Source organism: Selaginella moellendorffii, unplaced genomic scaffold (genome assembly GCF_000143415.4).
Source record: "Selaginella moellendorffii unplaced genomic scaffold, v1.0 SELMOscaffold_100, whole genome shotgun sequence".
Lineage (NCBI taxonomy): Eukaryota > Viridiplantae > Streptophyta > Lycopodiopsida > Selaginellales > Selaginellaceae > Selaginella > Selaginella moellendorffii.
In genome coordinates this window covers 587,552-605,929 of record NW_003314361.1, presented here as the reverse complement: position 1 = coordinate 605,929, position 18,378 = coordinate 587,552, and the positions used below count along the sequence as shown (strand labels likewise).

The 18,378-nt window shown below is 45.4% G+C and overlaps 7 protein-coding genes across 12 annotated transcripts; 4 read left to right on the top strand and 3 right to left on the bottom strand.

The window, feature by feature from the left end:
- The first annotated feature begins 200 nt into the window (after positions 1-200).
- On the top strand, positions 201-2,219 carry LOC112342152 (pentatricopeptide repeat-containing protein At4g02750-like). Its single transcript, XM_024663506.1, has 2 exons — positions 201-826; positions 2,021-2,219. Exons 1-2 carry the CDS (start codon positions 201-203, stop codon positions 2,217-2,219), a joined length of 825 nt encoding a protein of 274 aa, XP_024519274.1.
- An 87-nt stretch (positions 2,220-2,306) lies between these two features.
- Positions 2,307-5,379, top strand: LOC9628971 (ribonuclease P protein subunit p30). 2 transcript variants are annotated; one of them, XM_002989736.2, is made up of 6 exons: positions 2,307-2,746; positions 2,817-2,897; positions 2,963-3,043; positions 3,098-3,252; positions 3,319-3,783; positions 3,881-4,016. In XM_002989736.2, the coding sequence occupies exons 1-6, from the start codon at positions 2,345-2,347 to the stop codon at positions 3,924-3,926; spliced, it is 1,230 nt and encodes a 409-aa protein (XP_002989782.2). In that variant the 5' UTR covers positions 2,307-2,344; the 3' UTR covers positions 3,927-4,016. The 2 variants fall into 2 exon arrangements, with proteins under 2 accessions (XP_002989782.2, XP_024519280.1); XM_024663512.1 differs by lacking the exons at positions 2,307-2,746; positions 2,817-2,897; positions 2,963-3,043; positions 3,098-3,252 and adding an exon at positions 4,425-5,379 and having other exon boundaries at positions 3,679-3,783; positions 3,881-4,366.
- Positions 5,380-6,937: 1,558 nt separating this feature from the next.
- LOC112342151 (pentatricopeptide repeat-containing protein At4g02750-like) lies at positions 6,938-8,614 on the bottom strand. Its single transcript, XM_024663505.1, has one exon. The coding sequence runs from the start codon at positions 8,612-8,614 to the stop codon at positions 6,938-6,940; it is 1,677 nt and encodes a 558-aa protein (XP_024519273.1).
- Positions 8,615-8,629: 15 nt separating this feature from the next.
- Positions 8,630-10,618, bottom strand: LOC9628970 (protochlorophyllide-dependent translocon component 52, chloroplastic). The gene is made up of 7 exons (XM_024663511.1): positions 10,065-10,618; positions 9,775-9,947; positions 9,657-9,723; positions 9,466-9,612; positions 9,221-9,406; positions 8,982-9,151; positions 8,630-8,930 (listed from the first exon to the last, which is right to left on the bottom strand). Exons 1-7 carry the CDS (start codon positions 10,563-10,565, stop codon positions 8,699-8,701), a joined length of 1,476 nt encoding a protein of 491 aa, XP_024519279.1. The 5' UTR covers positions 10,566-10,618; the 3' UTR covers positions 8,630-8,698.
- Positions 10,619-10,680: 62 nt separating this feature from the next.
- Positions 10,681-13,790, top strand: LOC9628969 (probable acyl-activating enzyme 18, peroxisomal). Of its 3 annotated transcripts, XM_002989734.2 has the most exons (14): positions 10,681-10,993; positions 11,044-11,176; positions 11,239-11,498; positions 11,579-11,783; positions 11,833-11,873; positions 11,928-12,056; positions 12,111-12,187; positions 12,263-12,483; positions 12,532-12,626; positions 12,690-12,906; positions 12,964-13,089; positions 13,149-13,247; positions 13,324-13,542; positions 13,622-13,790. In XM_002989734.2, the coding sequence occupies exons 1-14, from the start codon at positions 10,716-10,718 to the stop codon at positions 13,718-13,720; spliced, it is 2,199 nt and encodes a 732-aa protein (XP_002989780.1). In that variant the 5' UTR covers positions 10,681-10,715; the 3' UTR covers positions 13,721-13,790. The 3 variants fall into 3 exon arrangements, with proteins under 3 accessions (XP_002989780.1, XP_024519244.1, XP_024519245.1); XM_024663476.1 differs by having other exon boundaries at positions 11,928-12,187; XM_024663477.1 differs by lacking the exon at positions 13,622-13,790 and having other exon boundaries at positions 13,149-13,260; positions 13,324-13,486.
- Positions 13,791-13,803: 13 nt separating this feature from the next.
- On the bottom strand, positions 13,804-18,364 carry LOC9638097 (chlorophyll a-b binding protein 8, chloroplastic). Of its 2 annotated transcripts, XM_024663484.1 has the most exons (4): positions 18,108-18,361; positions 17,957-18,015; positions 17,316-17,901; positions 13,804-13,969 (listed from the first exon to the last, which is right to left on the bottom strand). In XM_024663484.1, exons 1-4 carry the CDS (start codon positions 18,270-18,272, stop codon positions 13,934-13,936), a joined length of 846 nt encoding a protein of 281 aa, XP_024519252.1. In that variant the 5' UTR covers positions 18,273-18,361; the 3' UTR covers positions 13,804-13,933. The 2 variants fall into 2 exon arrangements, with proteins under 2 accessions (XP_024519252.1, XP_002989722.1); XM_002989676.2 differs by lacking the exon at positions 13,804-13,969 and having other exon boundaries at positions 17,151-17,901; positions 18,108-18,364.
- On the top strand, positions 14,035-17,180 carry LOC9638098 (probable acyl-activating enzyme 18, peroxisomal). Of its 2 annotated transcripts, XM_024663479.1 has the most exons (14): positions 14,035-14,339; positions 14,390-14,522; positions 14,585-14,844; positions 14,925-15,129; positions 15,179-15,219; positions 15,274-15,402; positions 15,457-15,533; positions 15,609-15,829; positions 15,878-15,972; positions 16,036-16,252; positions 16,310-16,435; positions 16,495-16,593; positions 16,670-16,888; positions 16,970-17,180. In XM_024663479.1, exons 1-14 carry the CDS (start codon positions 14,062-14,064, stop codon positions 17,066-17,068), a joined length of 2,199 nt encoding a protein of 732 aa, XP_024519247.1. In that variant the 5' UTR covers positions 14,035-14,061; the 3' UTR covers positions 17,069-17,180. The 2 variants fall into 2 exon arrangements, with proteins under 2 accessions (XP_024519247.1, XP_024519246.1); XM_024663478.1 differs by having other exon boundaries at positions 15,274-15,533.
- Positions 18,365-18,378: the final 14 nt, after the last annotated feature.

Sequence of the window (18,378 nt, the reverse complement as noted above, 5' to 3'; positions counted from 1 at the left end):
AGCGGGCTTTTGAGGCGATGGAAGTCAGGAACCTGGTGTCGTTCAATACCATGCTAGCTACGTACTCCCAGAAGGGATTTGTCGAGGAGGCCAAGTATCTATTCGATACGATGACGAGCCGTAACCTTGTGTCGTGGAACTCGATGCTCGGTGCAAATGCTGAGAATGGGCTTGTTGAGGAGTAAGTTTTTGGTGATGAGATGCCGGCGCAGGACATGATATCCTGGAACACGCTTCTGGCTGGTTTCGCTGACAACGGGTGGCTGTTTGAAGCGAAGGTACTGTTTCTTTCGATGCTGGAACGGGATGTCGTTTCCTGGAACGCTATGCTCTGGGCTTACGCTTGCAAAGGACTTGTAGCAATGGCGAGGAGGTTGTTTGACGAGATGCCGCAACCGAGCGTCGTTTCCTGGAACTCCATGCTTGTTGCTTATGCTCAGAGAGGATGTTTGGCGGACGTCGAAGAGCTGTTTCGAGCAGTGGGGATGGAAGGGGTTGTGGCAAATGACACTAGTTTTCATTGTTTGATCATCGGCTGCACTCACGCTGGGAGTATGTTTGTTGGTCGGGATTTGTTCTGTGCGTTGAGACGAGACTTTGGCATGAAGCCGAGCAGGCTTCATTACGGTTGCATGGTGGATGTGTTTGCCAAGGCTGGACATTTTGAGGGTGCTCGGGAACTTACACTAGCATGCTTTTCTCCCCTGATATTGTCAACTGCCAGTGTCTGCTTGGAACTTATAAGACTCAATCTTTTGGAGGCTCGGAGGAAGAGGAGGATGTTGCTAGATCTGCTTTTCAGTCAGATCCGGAGCACCCAACAAAAGTATTTATTCAGCAGCGTAGGAAATAGAAAGTGTCATAAACCAAGTTTAGCTTAAATTTAAAACTTGGAATTTAGAATTAATAGCATTCTAACTAAATGTTGTATTAACAAGACAGCTTAGATTTAAGTTCTCGCTTTAAAGTTTTCTAATAAAAGTTCATTAAAATTTTATGAAAAATATTTACTTTTAAACAAATTCGTGGCACTGTGGCCAACACCCATAATGATTTTTTATAACACTCTAACACAGTGATTTATTTTCTGTTTGTTCATATGATTAAATTTTGGACATTATCCATTTTTGTTAAGATCTTTTGAACTTTTGGAATAAAATTATTCATTTTAGGATGAAGTATAAAAATAAATAAAGTGGAGTGTATATATTAGAAGCTTGAAGTAATTGTCTAATGTTCCTTTGAATCTAATTTACACACTTTAATCCTCACTAATTAAAAGATCAAAAGAGCCATGAAACTCAAATAAACCTGATGTAGGCTTCAAGTTGAGTCATGTATGCTGATGCTTAAAAACCCGGCAAATGCATCAAGAATCCAGATGAACGGAAAAGGAAAGCTGTGATAATCCGGATTGATGGTTAAGATTCATCAACACAACAGTGGTAACCTCACATGCACATTGTCTGCTCCTATTTCTCTATTTTTTATGCTCAAAAGATTGCAAATGCACAGTAGCCTTTGTAATGGCTGAGGATCACCAGAGTCCATATTCGCTTAAACCGGCTTGGGTTAACAACTTTGCCACAATAATTGTACACATTGAAACTCCTTTGTCTGCTTCAATCAATCATCGTAGTTTTCCGGTTTTGTTTGCAATATTTCGAGCGGTGCGTTTGTGATTGCAACAACAGCGACAAAAATCAGTCAATCACCACTGTTTCGACAAAATGAAAGCTCCTTCATCCACCCAATTAGGTCAGAGATTCATGGGGCCTCGAGAAGAGCACAAAACACTTCAATCGAAACCTTGGAAAGGGGGTCAGCCCAACACTCTTATTGATGAATGCAGATATAGCATGGGAATTCGCCGGAGAGTGGCCAAGGAGTTTGGATCAACTCCAAACAATCACAGAAGACTGGGAAGACAAGCAGCTCTAGACATGGTGGTGACACCACAGTGACAATAGCTGCCGAGTTCTTGGTTTTATGGAGTTTCTCTTGGGGATGGATGGAGCAGTCGCATGGAAGACGCAGTGCTCCATGGTTCGTGTAACGGAACAAGATCCCGAGAGTATGGAATCGTTTTTGCGTGGAACATGAGCGATACTGAGGTTGAATCAAAACTGGAAGCCGTGGCAGCAGTTTGTGTACCTGCTAGAGGCAAAGAAGGATTGGAATCACTACCAGGATTGGGCTCGGCAATTGCTAGAAGATGATGTCTTTGCAACAGTGATACAAGCAAGCATAAAACACAAACTTTCAGCTAAAGTTCTTTCCTTTCAAAAAGTGACAAAACTTTTTTTTGTTCTCTCAAAAGAGACCTATTTATTTTAGGGTTTCTATGTTCTTCGATCTTAACGTTTGCGGCGATGGCGGCAATGAGCAGCCGAGGCGGGAGGCGCTGGCCATGGCATTGCAGCTGGGATACACCGGCGTCGCCATTCCTCACATTGTCAAGGCCGTGATGCACGAGTCGGATCGCTGCAAGCTGCGGCCAATCAAGCCCGATGTGCTCCTCGCCGCATTGCCTGGGGTTTGTGAGTCTACGAAGTTCCATCGCCGCCTCCTGGGAGTCTCCAACAAGATCCCATTCCGGCAGTACTCGAGAATCAGCGTCGTGGTGGTGGATCAAGTGCAAGCGGCGGCTCTCAATCCTTCCAATCCCGTGCTTCAGTCGTATGATGTGGTTGCTGTCCAGCCGATGAGCCAGCAATCGTTTGCTCAAGCTTGCACGACCATGGAGGTAAGAATGAGAACTTTCGACCTTTCTTCTATTTTTTTTTGTCTCTTGGATCGTGATTCTTTTTTTCCAGGTTGATGTGATAAGCTTGAATTTGTCCCAGAAGTTGTCTTTCAGGATCAAATCTTCTGCCTTGACAGATGCGGCTATAGAGGTGAGATAGTTTTTCCATTTCCTAGCTTTAGTCCTTTGAAGAACTCACGTTGCCTTTTCTAACAGCGAGGAGTTTTCTTTGAGATCGTGTATGCCCCCGCTCTGGATGATCCAAACGCAAGAAAAGAGCTGTTCATAAACACTCAAGTAAGGAGTGTGTGTTTTTTTCTCTTCTCATTCTGGCATCATCTCGATATCCAGACGCTCGTGACTATGACACGCGGTCGTAACATCATCTTAAGCAGTGGTGCCCGAAACGCTTGCGAGATCCGGGGACCCAACGACGCGGCAAACCTGGCAACGCTGTTCGGGCTTACGATGGACCAGGCAAGAGCTGCCATCTCCAAAAACTGCAAGTAAGTAGTGTCTCCCTCTTGTTTTCAACTTTTCTTTGCTTCACAAACTTCATTTCAACAACACAGCTCGGTACTTTTGCACGGATACACAAGGAAAAACACGTACAAGGCAGCCATCACTATTGAGACGGTGGAAAAGCCACTGTTTGACGTACCAAACGTCTGGGATCCTCTGGTAACCGAGGAGGACTGTGTACTTCCGGAGGCCGTGGTATCCAAGGTGGAGGAGGACTGTGTTCTACCGGAGGCCGAGGTATCCAAGGTGAAGGACTGTGTTCTTCCGGAGGCCGAGGTATCCAAGGTGAAGGACTGTGTTCTTCCGGAGGCCGAAGTATCGAAGGTGGAGGAGGACTGTGTTCTTCCGGAGGCCGAGCTATCCAAGTTGGAGGAGGTTGTGGTGGATCAATCCTCTGCCGAAAAACAACCGTTCAAGAAGCGAAAGAGGTACAACACTCGCCAGAGCCTCAAAAGCATTTCTCTCTCGATCATTGCGGCAATGAATGGGGATGGCTCTAGGACTCACCAGAACGGGTAATAGTTTTTTCCATTTAATGAAACATTTGATCCTTGTGTCCTGCCACTAAGAAGGTTTGTTGTTGACGAGCCGCCTTTTTTTCCATCACTTCAGGGTTTTGACTAGGAGAAGTTTTCGTTCTCGACGCTTTTGGGAATGAAGGTGGAGGTGGAAGAGATCTGCTTGGTTCCTCCGGAGATCAACAAGCCCGGCAAGGCTCTTCTCTCGCCGTTAGCTCACTTCGCCTGGGAGGTACAGTATCGCACTCGGTTTCTCTTTTTCGAGCGTCCTTCAGTCAAGGAAGGTGCTTGTTTTGATGCGCTAATAGTGAGGCTCAAGGCCGGCCTTCGCAAAGCACTGGGGGCCTTCTATCTTGTCGGAGGACGTCTCGTTGTCCGAGAAGATGATCTCATGGAGGTGGACTGTAACGGCGACGGCATCATGTTTATCAGAGCCAGCTCCGACGTTGGGCTCGGGGATCTGAGCTACAGCGATGGTGATTTCCAGCTTCCTGACGAGGATCTATCGAGCTTGGCGCAGACTGCCGGGCATGTTCTCAACTGGCCCTGGCCTTCAGACGCCCCTCTCCTCTTCATCCAGGTACCAAATTTCCATTTTTCCATCACCAGGGAAAAACTCTTTTCCTTTTGCTTTGCAGGCTACTCGATTCTCTTGCGGTGGTCTGTGCATCTCGATCAAGTTTAATCACCAGGTGATGGATGGGACGAGTGCATGGCACTTCTGGAAATCCTGGGCGGAAGTTTGCCGTGGACAAGAGATATCACTGTTACCAGTCTGGAGCGACCAGCCGATCAAAGTTCTTCCTCCTCGTCCGACACTTGACAAGCTCGAGATTCCACACTACTTGAGGCGGGCTCCAAAGCAAGCAGTGCTGTCTGCCACACTAGAAGATCCAACAAAGTATAGCAACAGATGCTTCGTGTTCAAGGCGGAAGTTCTCGCAAGGCTCAAGGAAAAAGATCCCGGATTTACAACCTTCCAGCTCCTGACGGCTCACTTGTGGGAGAAGATCACTGTCGCTCGCCAGCTTCATGGGTCCACAGCCATGTTCTTTGCGGTGAATTGCCGCAAGAGGTTCCGGTGGCTGGATCCGGGTTACGGAGGCCAGGGCGCTCTCATTATCGGCACTACTCCACTGCCAGCTTCTCAAGTAGGCCGTGATGGACTGGCACTGCTTAGAAAAACGATCCAGGAATTCACTGAACAGCAGGCTACGCGATTCTGCGAGCTCGTGGAGATGCTTGCGTCGGACGAGCAGCACCGAATTGGCTTGACTTTAACCAAGAATGACGTGATTGTGGGGAGCTCGTTCTACTTCCCGGTGTACGAGGACTTTGGATTCGGCAAGCCGGTGGGGATGGCAGCTGTGGCGGTCCCAAACGATGGGAGGATGTACTACTTCCCAGGGAGAGACGAGGGCAGCGTTGCTGCGTATGTGTCTTTGAGAGACGATGCTATGGACAGACTCTTGGGCGATTCCACGCTCATGAATCCTTGACAAAGTTATAAACAAGTTGGTATTTGGGATGAAAGAGATTATTCTTTAGAGTCATCCTAAACCATGCTAAATACATGAGTTGGCATTTTGGAAATTTAGTGACTTCAAGAGAGACTAACCATATTGTTTTTTCTTGGTTTGCTTAAGGGGGATGATAGTGAATATACCTAGGATATATTTGGATATTTTAGGATATTTAACCATCTAACGATTGTTATTTATTTAGATTAATGTTGTATTTATAATTTATAAAAATGCTTATAATTTATAAACTTTTTAAAACCCTTTTTCATATATTCTTTTTAATTCTATCATCTAATGATTGATATGCAATAAGATTAATCTTGTGTTTATAAATTACAAACTTTATTTGATCAATTGGATTAATAAGTAAGAATAACACTAATTAACATGAGAATAAATCTTAGGAACAATAACATATAAATTCACTTTATCTATTTCAAATGGAGTTTTATAGTCCCAATACTGGGATCCTTATTTAAACAGAAAGACATTTTCTTCAAGTCAAAACTTTTGACTAATTATATAAACTATTTAAAAATATATTGAGGAAGCTAACATTCTACAGTTTGATGTACATTTGTCCTTCAAACATATAAGTTCATCATTTGGTTAGTTACTAATAACAGTGTGTTGAGCATAACTTTATAATTAATATTAGTGATAATAAAAAATAGTATTTGTAAGCCACTAATATTACTGTGCCACTAGAATGTTGTGTCTTTAGAAATACCACATCAAAGAATGTCATGTTAAGAAGACCAAATACACAATAAATTTAATTGTTTTAACTTTTGTCATTCATAGTTGTTATACTAGAAAGTTGTATAAATCTAATTATAATTTGACAATTACTTTTCTAAAATCAGTTTCTATAATTTTTTCTCTTCCATGGTAGCTTTATTAATTTCATAACAAATTCTAATAACTCAAAATTATCAACAAATTTTTTTATAGTTATAAAAAGTTGATTTTTTTTCTTAGTAAGGGAACTAGGATGGTAGTGGATATACTTAAAATATTCTTGGATATTCTAGGATATTCTAGGATATTCTACCATCTATTGGTTGTTATTCATTTAGATTAATCTTGTATTCATAATTTATGCACATGTTTATAATTTATAAACTTTCCAAAACACTTCCTAGTATATTTAAGTTTATTTTATTGAATATTTTTAATATATTTTAAGCATGTTTATAATTATAAACTTCAATTGGATTAATAAATTAAAATTAAAATTATTTTAAGTACCTCTAAAAAGTAATCCCTTACAGCAAAAATTTGAAGTCAATTCCTAGCGTGTTTAGGCAAAACTGGGCAGTAATGAATATACCTAAAATATAATTGGATATTCTAGGATATTCTAACATCTAAAGGTTGCTATTTATTTAGATTAATTTTTTATTTATAATTTATAAAGATGTTTATAATTTTTAAACTTTCCTACACACTTTTTAATATTTTTAGTTTATTTTACCTGATATTCAATAAAATTAATTTTGTGTTTATAAATTATAAACATGTTTATAATTATAAACTTCCATTGATTAATTGGATTAATAAATAGAAATAACACTACTATTAAGCAAACAAAACGTTGTTGCACGCAATATTAAGCAAGTCCTATCTTAATTTGCAAGCATGTTTGCAAACATAATGTAGCTTGACCCATCATTCATTTTAGATTGGATGAGATGATGAACAGCTGTTTCAGCGGATCCAATATCACTTTGGTATCTACAAGCAGCAAGAAAACACCTCCAATCTAGAATATGTGGAGTGTAAGGCATGTTGTGTATGAGGTCTTTGGCTTGCTCAAGCTCAGATGAACGAGCTAGCACATCGATCATGCAACTAAAATGCTCAAAACTGGGTGTCACACCATAGTCTAGAGTTAAAGATCTAAAGCAACTATATACACTCTCCAGCTTTCCTAAAGCGCTATAAGCGATTAGTACCGATGCGAACACAGAAGAGCTACATCTATCAACCATGTTTGCATTGTAATATGTACTCAATGCATCTCGAGGTGTTGCGTTTTGCGTAAAGGCAGCCACCATAGATGTCCATGACACTGTGTCACTCACAGGCATTTCATCAAACAATCTCTTTGATAGTTGCAAGTTTCCATTCTGGGCATACGCAGCAAGCAGGGTAGTCCATGAAAATTCATCTTTGCGCTCCATTTGATCGAACAAATCCTTGCATTGGGTTAAATCTCCTTGCTGTGCATATGCACTGAGTAAGGCATTCCAGCAAACTAGATCCTTGAAAGGCATCGAATCAAACACGAACTTAGCTTCCTCGAGATGACCCTTTCGGGCATAAGCCACAAGCATGGAACTCCACGTTGCAAGATCAAGCATGGGCATCTGGGATAGAAGTCTTTGCAAGCCTTCAAAATCAGCTTTGGATGAGAACAGATTCAGCATTTCTGTGGACGAAGCTAGATCCCAATGAGGCATTTTGTTGTAGAGAGTTTCAGCCTCCAGCTTATTCCCAGTGCGGGAGTATACGCTCAACAAGGTAGTCCATGAAACAATGTCCTGTTCCGGCATCGATTCAAAGACTTTGCAAGCTTGAACTTCGCTGCCACCATTCACGTATGCATGCAGCAGCGAGTTCCAAGACAATAGATTCGTCGCCGGCATACGTGCAAAGAATCGCTTCGTGTCACCAAGATGCCCGCCATTGGCATATGCAGACAACATTGCATTCAAGGATACCAAGTTGTATTCTGGCATATAGTTAAACGAGTTCTTAGCTTCCTGAAAATTACCGCACTGGGAATAAGCGTAAATCATGCAAGTCCATGAAACAATGTCTCTCTGCGGCATGGAACCAAACAACAGCCTAGATTCCTCCAGATACCCGTTCTGGGCATATCCCGAGATCATGGCATTACAGGAAACCAAATCCTTCTCTGGAATCGAATCAAAAATCTTCTTGGCTTGGGAAAGATCGCCCTCCCGGGCATAGGCGTCGAGAAGAACAGTGCAAGAGATTCGATTCCTGTGTGGCATTGCGTCGAAAATGCGCTGCGCTTGCTTGATATGCCCATTCCGGGCATAGGCGAGGAGGAGGAGATCCCAGGAGAAGGCATTCTTCGTGGGAATCTCATCGAAGACGCTCCGGGCGTGCTCCACGCTGCCACAGGCAGCGTACATCTCGATGAGCTTGTTGAGGAGGTAGACATCGTCGTCGCGATACAAGCTGGATTGGATCAATCGCTGGTGGAGATCTAGCGCCGCGGAGAGATTGCCGCAAGACTGGATCAAATGCAAGCAGTGGTCGCGATTGTCCATTGCTTCTGAATCGTGGGCAGATCTTAGATTTCTCGAGGATAGAAACTTCCAAGCTTTGGCAAGAGAACAAATCGATCTTCCTCTTCATTTAACCAGGGCATGGTTGTAGTCGTGGAAGTGATAGTTCTTGCGGATAAAGCGAGCTGTATATCTCGAAGCTATCCACAAGAACACTCCCAAGATCCCCCACCAAGAACGGCGAATCGACGCTACTGCCACTGTGGCTATCGCCGCGATTTGCAACCCCAGCTCGGCCAGCTTGAAGGATCTCAAGGCCGCCATGCAAGTCGGGCATCTCTTGACGTGGTTCTCATACCTGGTGGTGATCGCAAGCTTTGAGAAAATCCAGGAAAGAACGAGGGAGTACCTGTCCATGAGCTGCGGCTTTGGAGGAGATGATGGAAGCTTTCGATCAATGTGTGGAGCGTAGCCTGGAGCTCCACCCGCGTAAACGCTGAGCCATCTTCGAAATCCCAGAACGAATGCATCGGCCGATGTTGGTGTGAACTCTCTTTCGTTTCGCTCTTGCTTTTGCTCCTGGAGGATGAAAGGATTCCAAGAGTTCGATCATCGATCGATTGCATGGAGGAAGCAGCGAAGACTTACCATGATATGGAGAAGATAGAGATCCGAGTCGAGAACCAGCATGTGTCGAAGGTGAGCGAGCCATCTCGGGGTGTAAAAGTGGATGGATTTTGCGAAGTTCCTCGGGAAGGACCAGAAGGCTTTGCTTCTGCCCGGAAGAACGGGCACACACATGAACACGGTGTATGTGATCTTGTCCGACTCTTCCTGCATTGAGCAATCCAGAGATTCTTAGAAACCAGCTTGCTCGAAAGCTTGCTAAGAACCTTTTGCTTGGGTGGTATTCTTATCTCCATCACAAACGAGAGAGGCGGCATGAAAACTACGTCCCCTCGTCCTGTGCTACCTTTGAAACCATGCCGATCGAATTTGTTCACGGTGTAGCTCACTGGCCCGGTTTTGTTTCTATTCCCCTGATCGAGAAAACTATCAGTGAAAAGAACAAGATGAAACATACTTGGAGCTTGTGATGCGCGAATGGAACGTGTGTAGGATCCATGAGGTTCTCTATCAATGCCTCGTACCTTGGAAGAGCATAAGAACTTTGGTGAGAATCTCGAGACCTTTGCTTTTACCCGTAGGGAACATCACTCGTAGCCCAGTAGTGAACAAAATCAGCGTCCTCGAGAACTGGAAAGAAAGGTGGCTTGATCTGCGAAGACGCGCTAGCGCTGAAGTTCATCCACAAAATCCCCTGCTGCTCCATGCTAGGATAGACCGTCGCACAAGCGCGAGGCGATCTAGCAGCCTGGAAAGATAAAAAAGAAGTTTTTGATCATCCAAGAACTTTGGAGAGAAGCACGTCCAAGAACTAAACTTTGGAGAGAAAAAAACATCCAAGAACTTTGGAAAGAAACAATCTTACACTTAAGTCTCCAGGCTGGGCTTGAGGGATCCGAGAGCACGATCCAGTTCCTGGAGCAAACATCCATCCGTGGTAACTGCATTGGATGTGACCATTCTCCGCGATTCTTCCCTCGGACAATGGAGCTAGCCTGTGCGGGCACTTGTCACTGAAAACTTGCCAGTTCTTCCCGTTCCTATCCCACCACACAACCAATTCATTTCCAAGAATCGTGACAGCGTGAGGAACTCCCTTGTCTAGTTCTTGCTCGATCGCTACCGGGTACCACTCGCTGTTCCAATCGAACCATGTCGAGCGCTTGGTTTGCTCTAGAGCTTCTTCTTTCTCCCTAGACGAAGTGGCTCTCGTGACTACAGCTATGTGCCTTGGATGCGCTACTCTACCTTTTCTCGTGGTTCTTCTAGAGAATGCGAGTGGGACGCTATGGTTGCTGGTCGCCCACAAGGATTTCCATGGGCTCTGCCATGTAATATCTGGAGCTAGAACCTCGAGAATCGCCATTGAAACGTTATCTATAGTATAGACCAAGAACACCAAAGTATGATCTTGGGTGATTTTATCGTTGGACTGGCCGGTAAGCTTAGACCTAGACAAATTAATAAGCTCTCACGCCAAAGATGATGAGCTCCAAAGGGTTTTCTTTGCTTGGAGATGGAAGGCTTTGGTGCCAAGAGTGTCGAAGAACTGGATGTGGGCGATCTCGAGAGCGCGGGGCTAGAACCATCCGAGGCTCTGCACTTCTACCAGGAGCTCCAGGTAGCGTTGCAAAGGGCAGGATTTGGAAAACTCGAGTCGATATGGAGGCTTGTATCTCAAAGTTTGCTCACGCCTCGACATCCTCACGCACTCCATCAGCTCATGTACTACTCGATCTACAAGAATTGGGACGAGTTGCAATGCGGTCCACCACCGTATTGGTTTCCATCGCTGTATAAGTTTTCTTGCATTTTTTTTCTTCTTTGATCGCTCAAAGTTACAGGGAGTTCGCAAGGAGTACGAGCATTGGACAGCTCCTCGAGGCTCGTGGAAACGAACTTCTCGGCAATAAGGCATACGTTGATCCAATCGCGAGCTTTACAAACTTCTACAAGTTCTCGGTTCAGCATCCGGAGGTGAAAAAACCATTTCTTTCTCGTTCCTCCATAGCTCTAAACTTTTCATTCCAACTTCTCAGATTTTCTGGTCCATTGCGTTTGAGAAGCTGAGCTTGCATTTTTCTGTGGAACCCAAACAAATGGTGGACTCGAGTGATTCGTCACGTCCAGCAGGAAAATGGCTACCCGGTGCTGTCTTGAACATTGCTCAGTGTTGCTTGCTACCAAAGCCGAGTATCGGAAAGACGGACGATAGTATCGCCATTATATGGAGAGACGAAGGTGGAGATGATTTGCCTCCCAGCACAATGAAACTCTCGGAGCTTCGGCACCATGTCAGGTGAATTTAAGTTCCATTCATCCATAGTTTACTAGGAACTTACGTTCTTCCTTTCTTTCGTTTTCTTTTTTCTCTTGCAGCCGAGTGGCATTCTCGCTTCAAGCTGCCGGTTTCCAAAGAGGAGATCGAATCGCCATCGACATGCCAATGCACATCCACGCTGTTATCATCTACTTGGCCATAATTCTCGCGGGCTGCGTGGTAGTGTCAATAGCTGACAGCTTTGTTTCCTCGGAGATCGCTGCTCGCCTGGCGATCTCCAAAGCAAAGGGGATCTTCACTCAGGTGATTTCCAAAACTTTCACGTTTTCAGCTGTTACCAGAGCTTCTACAGGATGTGATAGTGAGAGGTGGTAAAGCAATCCCGTTGTACAGGTAAAGAGCAAAGTCATATCTTTCAGGTTTTGCGTGATCCAGTTTTCTATGAAGTCGAGTTCTGGGAGCTAAACCACCAAAGGCAGTCGTCCTTCCATCGGATGGAAAATCAGTGCGCGTTCCAATCAGAAACCAAGACGTTTCTTGGGAGGAGTTCTTTGCAAATGGAAACGGCACAAACAGGTACAGGGAAACTATCGAAAACCTTGGAGCATTGTCACTCAGATTCATTTGCAGATCTGGAGACGAGTTCCCAGCTGTGCAATTACCCGTCGAGTCATGGACAAACATACTCTTCTCTTCAGGCACTACAGGTCTGAATGAAAAAACTCTCCAAACTCTACAAAGTTGGTGTTGTTTTCTTTTCTGAGATTCGTGCTTCCATTCAGCCGAGCCAAAAGCAATCCCGTGGAACCAGACAACTCCCATGAGATGTGCTGCCGATTCATGGGCACACTTCGATCTCCAAGCTGGTGATATTTACTGCTGGCCAACGAATCTGGGATGGATGGTGGGACCTTATATTATCTCTGCTTGTCTACTCTCTGGAGCAACAATGGCACTTTACAACGGGTCTCCTCTCGGACGATCTTTCGGAAGGTTTGTCCAGGTGAAAAAAATCGTTTTTTATCTTCTTTCTTGAGATGTTTCTGCACAGGATGCAAGAGTTACGATTCTGGGAACCGTGCCGAGCATGGTAAAAACTTGGAAGAAGGTCAACTGCATGGATTCACTCGACTGGTCGAGTATCAGGTAATCTATAGGATGACCGAGAGAGTTTGTGCAACTCTTTAAAAAATTTGTTTTTTGCGGCAGATCGTTCGGAACAACTGGTGAGGCTTCTAGTATCGATGACGATCTGTGGCTCAGCGCAAGAGCTTGGTATAAACCAATTCTAGAGTGTTGTGGTGGAACCGAGCTTGGCTCTGCTTTCCTTCACGGATCACTGCTCCAACCGCAGGCCTTCGCAGCTTTCAGCACTCCGAGCTTGACAACGGCCTTTGTTCTTCTTGATGATTCCGGAAGACCATACGTAAGCTTTCATTCCGTTTGTAAATCGATCAGCATAAACGTTTGGAAAACTTTCCAGCCAGATGACCAGCCTTGCTCTGGAGAGATTGCTCTCTTCCCCAAGCTTCTTGGAGCTTCATACACGCTGTTAAACGCTGATCATCACAAAGTCTACTTCGAAGGCATGCCTGTGATCAATGGGATTGTAAGTACTTTTCAGAAGATTTATCATCGTGAAGTTCCTGAAGTTCTTCGCGTGTCTAGCAACTTCGGAGGCATGGCGACGTGTTTGAGCGAATGGCCGGAGGCTTCTACAAAGCTAAAGGTCGAGCAGACGATACTATGAACCTTGGAGGCGTCAAAGTAGGAAAAAAGAGTCTGTTTTGTTTCGTTTTTCTCCAGGTTCTCTGGTTGATGATCGACTGTTCTTATGACGCAGGTGAGTTCTGTGGAGATCGAGCGAGTTTGCAATACCGCGCACAGCAGCGTTCTTGAGACCGCAGCCATAGCCATGCCTCAAGGAAAAGGCGGCGGCCCCGACAACTTGATCGTCGCTGCGGTTCTCAAAGGTGCTCTTCCACCAGGTGAAAATCACCCAGAAATGCTCAAGAGGATCTTCTCGAAGGCTCTCCATGACAACTTAAATCCTTTGTTCAAGGTGAGTGAGCACATAAAAAAAAAAAAAAAGTTCCTTGCGTAAAATTTGATTATTTTTTATTTTTTATTTTGTTTGAAAGGTCCATGCGGTGGTTCTTCTTCCGGAATTTCCTCGCACAGCGTCAAACAAAATCATGCGAAGAGTCCTTCGAGCACAAATGGCGCGCAGCAAACTCTGAGATTTTCCTGCTGGTGGATTTGTTCCAAAAAACCACATTTTTACCATCAAAAGCAAAATTTTTTCATTCACAAGGATATGGCATTACCATCAAAACCAGTTTTTTTATCATTCACAAAGATATAGTTACATTGAGGAACATGTAAATGTTCTTGGCATGATATCCGGTTTCTAATGAACGATGACAGAGAAGAAGAACAAGCGTTATGAGCGCTTAGAAAGTGCTGTAAACTTTCAAGTTCGTGAGGATGTTGTTTGCGAATGGATCCGCAAGATGATCGAGTATAATTATTAAGCTCTCGCCAAAGATGATGAGCTCCAAAGGGTTTTCTTTGCTTGGAGATGGAAGGCTTTGGTGCCAAGAGTGTCGAAGAACTGGATGTGGGCGATCTCGAGAGCGCGGGGCTAGAACCATCCGAGGCTCTACACTTCTACCAGGAGCTCCAGGTAGCGTTGCAAAGGGCAGGATTTGGAAAACTCGAGTCGATATGGAGGCTTGTATCTCAAAGTTTGCTCACGCCTCGACATCCTCACGCACTCCATCAGCTCATGTACTACTCGATCTACAAGAATTGGGACGAGTTGCAATGCGGTCCACCACCGTATTGGTTTCCATCGCTGTATAAGTTTTCTTGCATTTTTTTTCTTTTTTGATCGCTCAAAGTTACAGGGAGATCGCAAGGAGTACGAGCATTGGACAGCTCCTCGAGGCTCGTGGAAACGAACTTCTCGGCAATAAGGCACACGTTGATCCAATCGCGAGCTTTACAAACTTCTACAAGTTCTCGGTTCAGCATCCGGAGGTGAAAAAACCATTTCTTTCTCGTTCCTCCATTGCTCTAAACTTTTCATTCCAACTTCTCAGATTTTCTGGTCCATTGCGTTTGAGAAGCTGAGCTTGCATTTTTCTGTGGAACCCAAACAAATGGTGGACTCGAGTGATTCGTCACGTCCAGCAGGAAAATGGCTACCCGGTGCTGTCTTGAACGTTGCTCACTGTTGCTTGCTACCAAAGCCAAGTATCGGAAAGACGGACGATAGAATCGCCATTAAATGGAGAGACGAAGGTGGAGATGATTTGCCTCCCAGCACAATGAAACTTTGGGAGCTTCGGCACCATGTCAGGTGAATTTAAGTTCCATTCATCCATAGTTTACTAGGAACTTACGTTCTTCCTTTCTTTCGTTTTCTTTTTTCTCTTGCAGCCGAGTGGCATTCTCGCTTCAAGCTGCCGGTTTCCAAAGAGGAGATCGAATCGCCATCGACATGCCAATGCACATCCACGCTGTTATCATCTACTTGGCCATAATTCTCGCGGGCTGCGTGGTAGTGTCAATAGCTGACAGCTTTGTTTCCTCGGAGATCGCTGCTCGCCTGGCGATCTCCAAAGCAAAGGGGATCTTCACTCAGGTGATTTCCAAAACTTTCACGTTTTCAGCTGTTACCAGAGCTTCTACAGGATGTGATAGTGAGAGGTGGTAAAGCAATCCCGTTGTACAGGTAAAGAGCAAAGTCATATCTTTCAGGTTTTGCGTGATCCAGTTTTCTATGAAGTCGAGTTCTGGGAGCTAAACCACCAAAGGCAGTCGTCCTTCCATCGGATGGAAAATCAGTGCGCGTTCCAATCAGAAACCAAGACGTTTCTTGGGAGGAGTTCTTTGCAAATGGAAACGGCACAAACAGGTACAGGGAAACTATCGAAAACCTTGGAGCATTGTCACTCAGATTCATTTGCAGATCTGGAGACGAGTTCCCAGCTGTGCAATTACCCGTCGAGTCATGGACAAACATACTCTTCTCTTCAGGCACTACAGGTCTGAATGAAAAAACTCTCCAAACTCTACAAAGTTGGTGTTGTTTTCTTTTCTGAGATTCGTGCTTCCATTCAGCCGAGCCAAAAGCAATCCCGTGGAACCAGACAACTCCCATGAGATGTGCTGCCGATTCATGGGCACACTTCGATCTCCAAGCTGGTGATATTTACTGCTGGCCAACGAATCTGGGATGGATGGTGGGACCTTATATTATCTCTGCTTGTCTACTCTCTGGAGCAACAATGGCACTTTACAACGGGTCTCCTCTCGGACGATCTTTCGGAAGGTTTGTCCAGGTGAAAAAAATCGTTTTTTATCTTCTTTCTTGAGATGTTTCTGCACAGGATGCAAGAGTTACGATTCTGGGAACCGTGCCGAGCATGGTAAAAACTTGGAAGAAGGTCAACTGCATGGATTCACTCGACTGGTCGAGTATCAGGTAATCTATAGGATGACCGAGAGAGTTTGTGCAACTCTTTAAAAAATTTGTTTTTTGCGGCAGATCGTTCGGAACAACTGGTGAGGCTTCTAGTATCGATGACGATCTGTGGCTCAGCGCAAGAGCTTGGTATAAACCAATTCTAGAGTGTTGTGGTGGAACCGAGCTTGGCTCTGCTTTCCTTCACGGATCACTGCTCCAACCGCAGGCCTTTGCAGCTTTCAGCACTCCGAGCTTGACGGCAGCCTTTGTTCTTCTTGATGATTCCGGAAGACCATACGTAAGCTTTCATTCCGTTTGTAAATCGATCAGCATAAACGTTTGGAAAACTTTCCAGCCAGATGACCAGCCTTGCTCTGGAGAGATTGCTCTCTTCCCCAAGCTTCTTGGAGCTTCATACACGCTGTTAAACGCTGATCATCACAAAGTCTACTTCGAAGGCATGCCTGTGATCAATGGGATTGTAAGTACCTTTCAGAAGATTTATCATCGTGAAGTTCCTGAAGTTCTTCGCGTGTCTAGCAACTTCGGAGGCATGGCGACGTGTTTGAGCGAATAGCCGGAGGCTTCTACAAAGCTAAAGGTCGAGCAGACGATACCATGAACCTTGGAGGCATCAAAGTAAGAAAAAAGAGTCTGTTTTGTTTCGTTTTTCTCCAGGCTCTCTGGTTGATGATCGACTGTTCTTATGACGCAGGTGAGTTCTGTGGAGATCGAGCGTGTTTGCAATACCGCGCACAGCAGCGTTCTTGAGACCGCAGCCATAGCCATGCCTCAAGGAAAAGGCGGCGGCCCCGACAACTTGATCGTCGCTGCGGTTCTCAAAGGTGCTCTTCCACCAGGTGAAAATCACCCAGAAATGCTCAAGAGGATCTTCTTGAAGGCTCTCCATGACAACTTAAATCCTTTGTTCAAGGTGAGTGAGCACGAGAAAAAAAAAAAGAAGAAAGTTCCTTGCGTAAAATTTGATTTTTGTTTTTTTTTTTTTTTTTGAAAGGTCCATGCGGTGGTTCTTCGTCCGGAATTTCCTCGCACAGCGTCAAACAAAATCATGCGAAGAGTCCTTCGAGCACAAATGGCGCGCAGCAAGCTCTGAGATTTTCCTGCTGGTAGATTTGTTCCAAAAACCACAATTTTACCATCATAACCAAACTTTTATCATTCACAAAGATATGGCATTACCATCAAAACCAATTTTTTATCATTCACAAAGATATAGTTACATTGAGGAACATGTAAATGTTCTTGGCATGATATCCGGTTTCTAAAGAAAGATGACAGCGAAGAAGAACAAGCGTTATGAGCGCTTAGAAAGTGCTGTAAACTTTCAAGTTCGTGAGGATGTTGTTCGCGAATGGATCCGCGAGATGATCGAGCAAGTTTTGGAACGGACCGACGCCTGTGAAGGGTGCCTGGATGAAGTAGCCCAGAATCGCCAGCATCGCCAGCCTCCCATTCTTCACCTCCTTGATCTTGAGCGTCCGCATCGACTTCTCGTCCTTGCCGAATCCAAAAGGATTGAAGATCCCTCCCGGGTACGCTGGATCCCCCGAGCCTCCCAGGTACTTCTCGAATCCCAGGAAGTACTGCTTCCCCATGGAGCCGGGCTTGTAGTAGTCCTGCGCTCGCCGGTGCTCGGCGAAGCCCATGAGCGCCATCTCCAGGAAGAACAAGGTGTAGGGGTCGGCCCAGTAGTTGTAAGTTCCAGCGGGAGGGAAGACGCCGGTCTTGAACCACACCACTGCAGTCTGCTGTGGGATGATCCCAATCTTGCCAAAGATCTCCGGAGCGATGGCTCCCGCGGCTCCCAGCATCGCGTAGCGGCCATTGATGATCTCCGCGTAGGACAACCAGTTGGGAGTCATGAAGTTTCCAGCTCCCGCCGGGTCGGAGAGGCCCAAGGGATCGAAGCCATAGTCTCCGGGAAGCCTGTCCAGGAATCGATCAAACTCTTCACGAATGGAATGGATTCTAGAGAGCTTACGTTCCATCTAGGTAGGACAAGCTTTGCGACGACGCGAACCACAGCTGCCTATTCGCTTTCTGGCACACAAGAACGAGCACATCTCCATCAATCTCTCCAAATTTCCACAATGTAGCATAGCATCGATGAAACAGGGGAAGGACCACATTACCGTGGCTGGCTTGTCCGATGTGGCCCTCACCACGAATCTGGAGACCTTGCGCGGCGATGGCAGAGCGGCGGAGGAGCTGGAAACCCTGATGCCATTCCCAAACACCAGCTGCTGCTTCCAGCTGGTGGCGGCGTCGATCCCTGTGGCCACCACGGCGGCTGCCATGCTCGATCGAGCGATCGAACGATGGGAATCGAGAATGCCGGCGCTAAGAACCCTAGGGAGCGCGAGCAACGAGCTTGTCTTTGCGCGCTGCCCAGCCACAAATTCA

Excerpts from the sequence above, each read along its gene's own strand:
- LOC112342152 (XM_024663506.1), top strand. The coding sequence starts at position 201 with ATGCCGGCGCAGGACATGATATCCTGGAACACGCTTCTGGCTGGTTTC. Across the intron at positions 827-2,020 it reads ATCCGGAGCACCCAACAAAA|TCGCATGGAAGACGCAGTGC; the intron begins GTATTTATTCAG and ends TGGATGGAGCAG.
- LOC9628971 (XM_024663512.1), top strand. The coding sequence starts at position 3,923 with ATGAAGGTGGAGGTGGAAGAGATCTGCTTGGTTCCTCCGGAGATCAAC. Across the intron at positions 4,367-4,424 it reads CCCCTCTCCTCTTCATCCAG|GCTACTCGATTCTCTTGCGG; the intron begins GTACCAAATTTC and ends TTTGCTTTGCAG.
- LOC112342151 (XM_024663505.1), bottom strand. The coding sequence starts at position 8,614 with ATGGACAATCGCGACCACTGCTTGCATTTGATCCAGTCTTGCGGCAAT.
- LOC9628970 (XM_024663511.1), bottom strand. The coding sequence starts at position 10,565 with ATGGCGATTCTCGAGGTTCTAGCTCCAGATATTACATGGCAGAGCCCA. Across the intron at positions 9,948-10,064 it reads CCCAGCCTGGAGACTTAAGT|GCTGCTAGATCGCCTCGCGC; the intron begins GTAAGATTGTTT and ends TTATCTTTCCAG. Across the intron at positions 9,407-9,465 it reads GAATACCACCCAAGCAAAAG|GAAGAGTCGGACAAGATCAC; the intron begins GTTCTTAGCAAG and ends TGCTCAATGCAG.
- LOC9628969 (XM_024663476.1), top strand. The coding sequence starts at position 10,716 with ATGGAAGGCTTTGGTGCCAAGAGTGTCGAAGAACTGGATGTGGGCGAT. Across the intron at positions 11,177-11,238 it reads TCTCGGTTCAGCATCCGGAG|ATTTTCTGGTCCATTGCGTT; the intron begins GTGAAAAAACCA and ends CCAACTTCTCAG. Across the intron at positions 12,907-12,963 it reads ATGATTCCGGAAGACCATAC|CCAGATGACCAGCCTTGCTC; the intron begins GTAAGCTTTCAT and ends AAAACTTTCCAG.
- LOC9638098 (XM_024663478.1), top strand. The coding sequence starts at position 14,062 with ATGGAAGGCTTTGGTGCCAAGAGTGTCGAAGAACTGGATGTGGGCGAT. Across the intron at positions 15,830-15,877 it reads CTTTCGGAAGGTTTGTCCAG|GATGCAAGAGTTACGATTCT; the intron begins GTGAAAAAAATC and ends GTTTCTGCACAG. Across the intron at positions 16,436-16,494 it reads TGCCTGTGATCAATGGGATT|CAACTTCGGAGGCATGGCGA; the intron begins GTAAGTACCTTT and ends TCGCGTGTCTAG.
- LOC9638097 (XM_002989676.2), bottom strand. The coding sequence starts at position 18,272 with ATGGCAGCCGCCGTGGTGGCCACAGGGATCGACGCCGCCACCAGCTGG. Across the intron at positions 18,016-18,107 it reads CATCGGACAAGCCAGCCACG|AAAGCGAATAGGCAGCTGTG; the intron begins GTAATGTGGTCC and ends CTTGTGTGCCAG. Across the intron at positions 17,902-17,956 it reads TTGTCCTACCTAGATGGAAC|GCTTCCCGGAGACTATGGCT; the intron begins GTAAGCTCTCTA and ends ATTCCTGGACAG.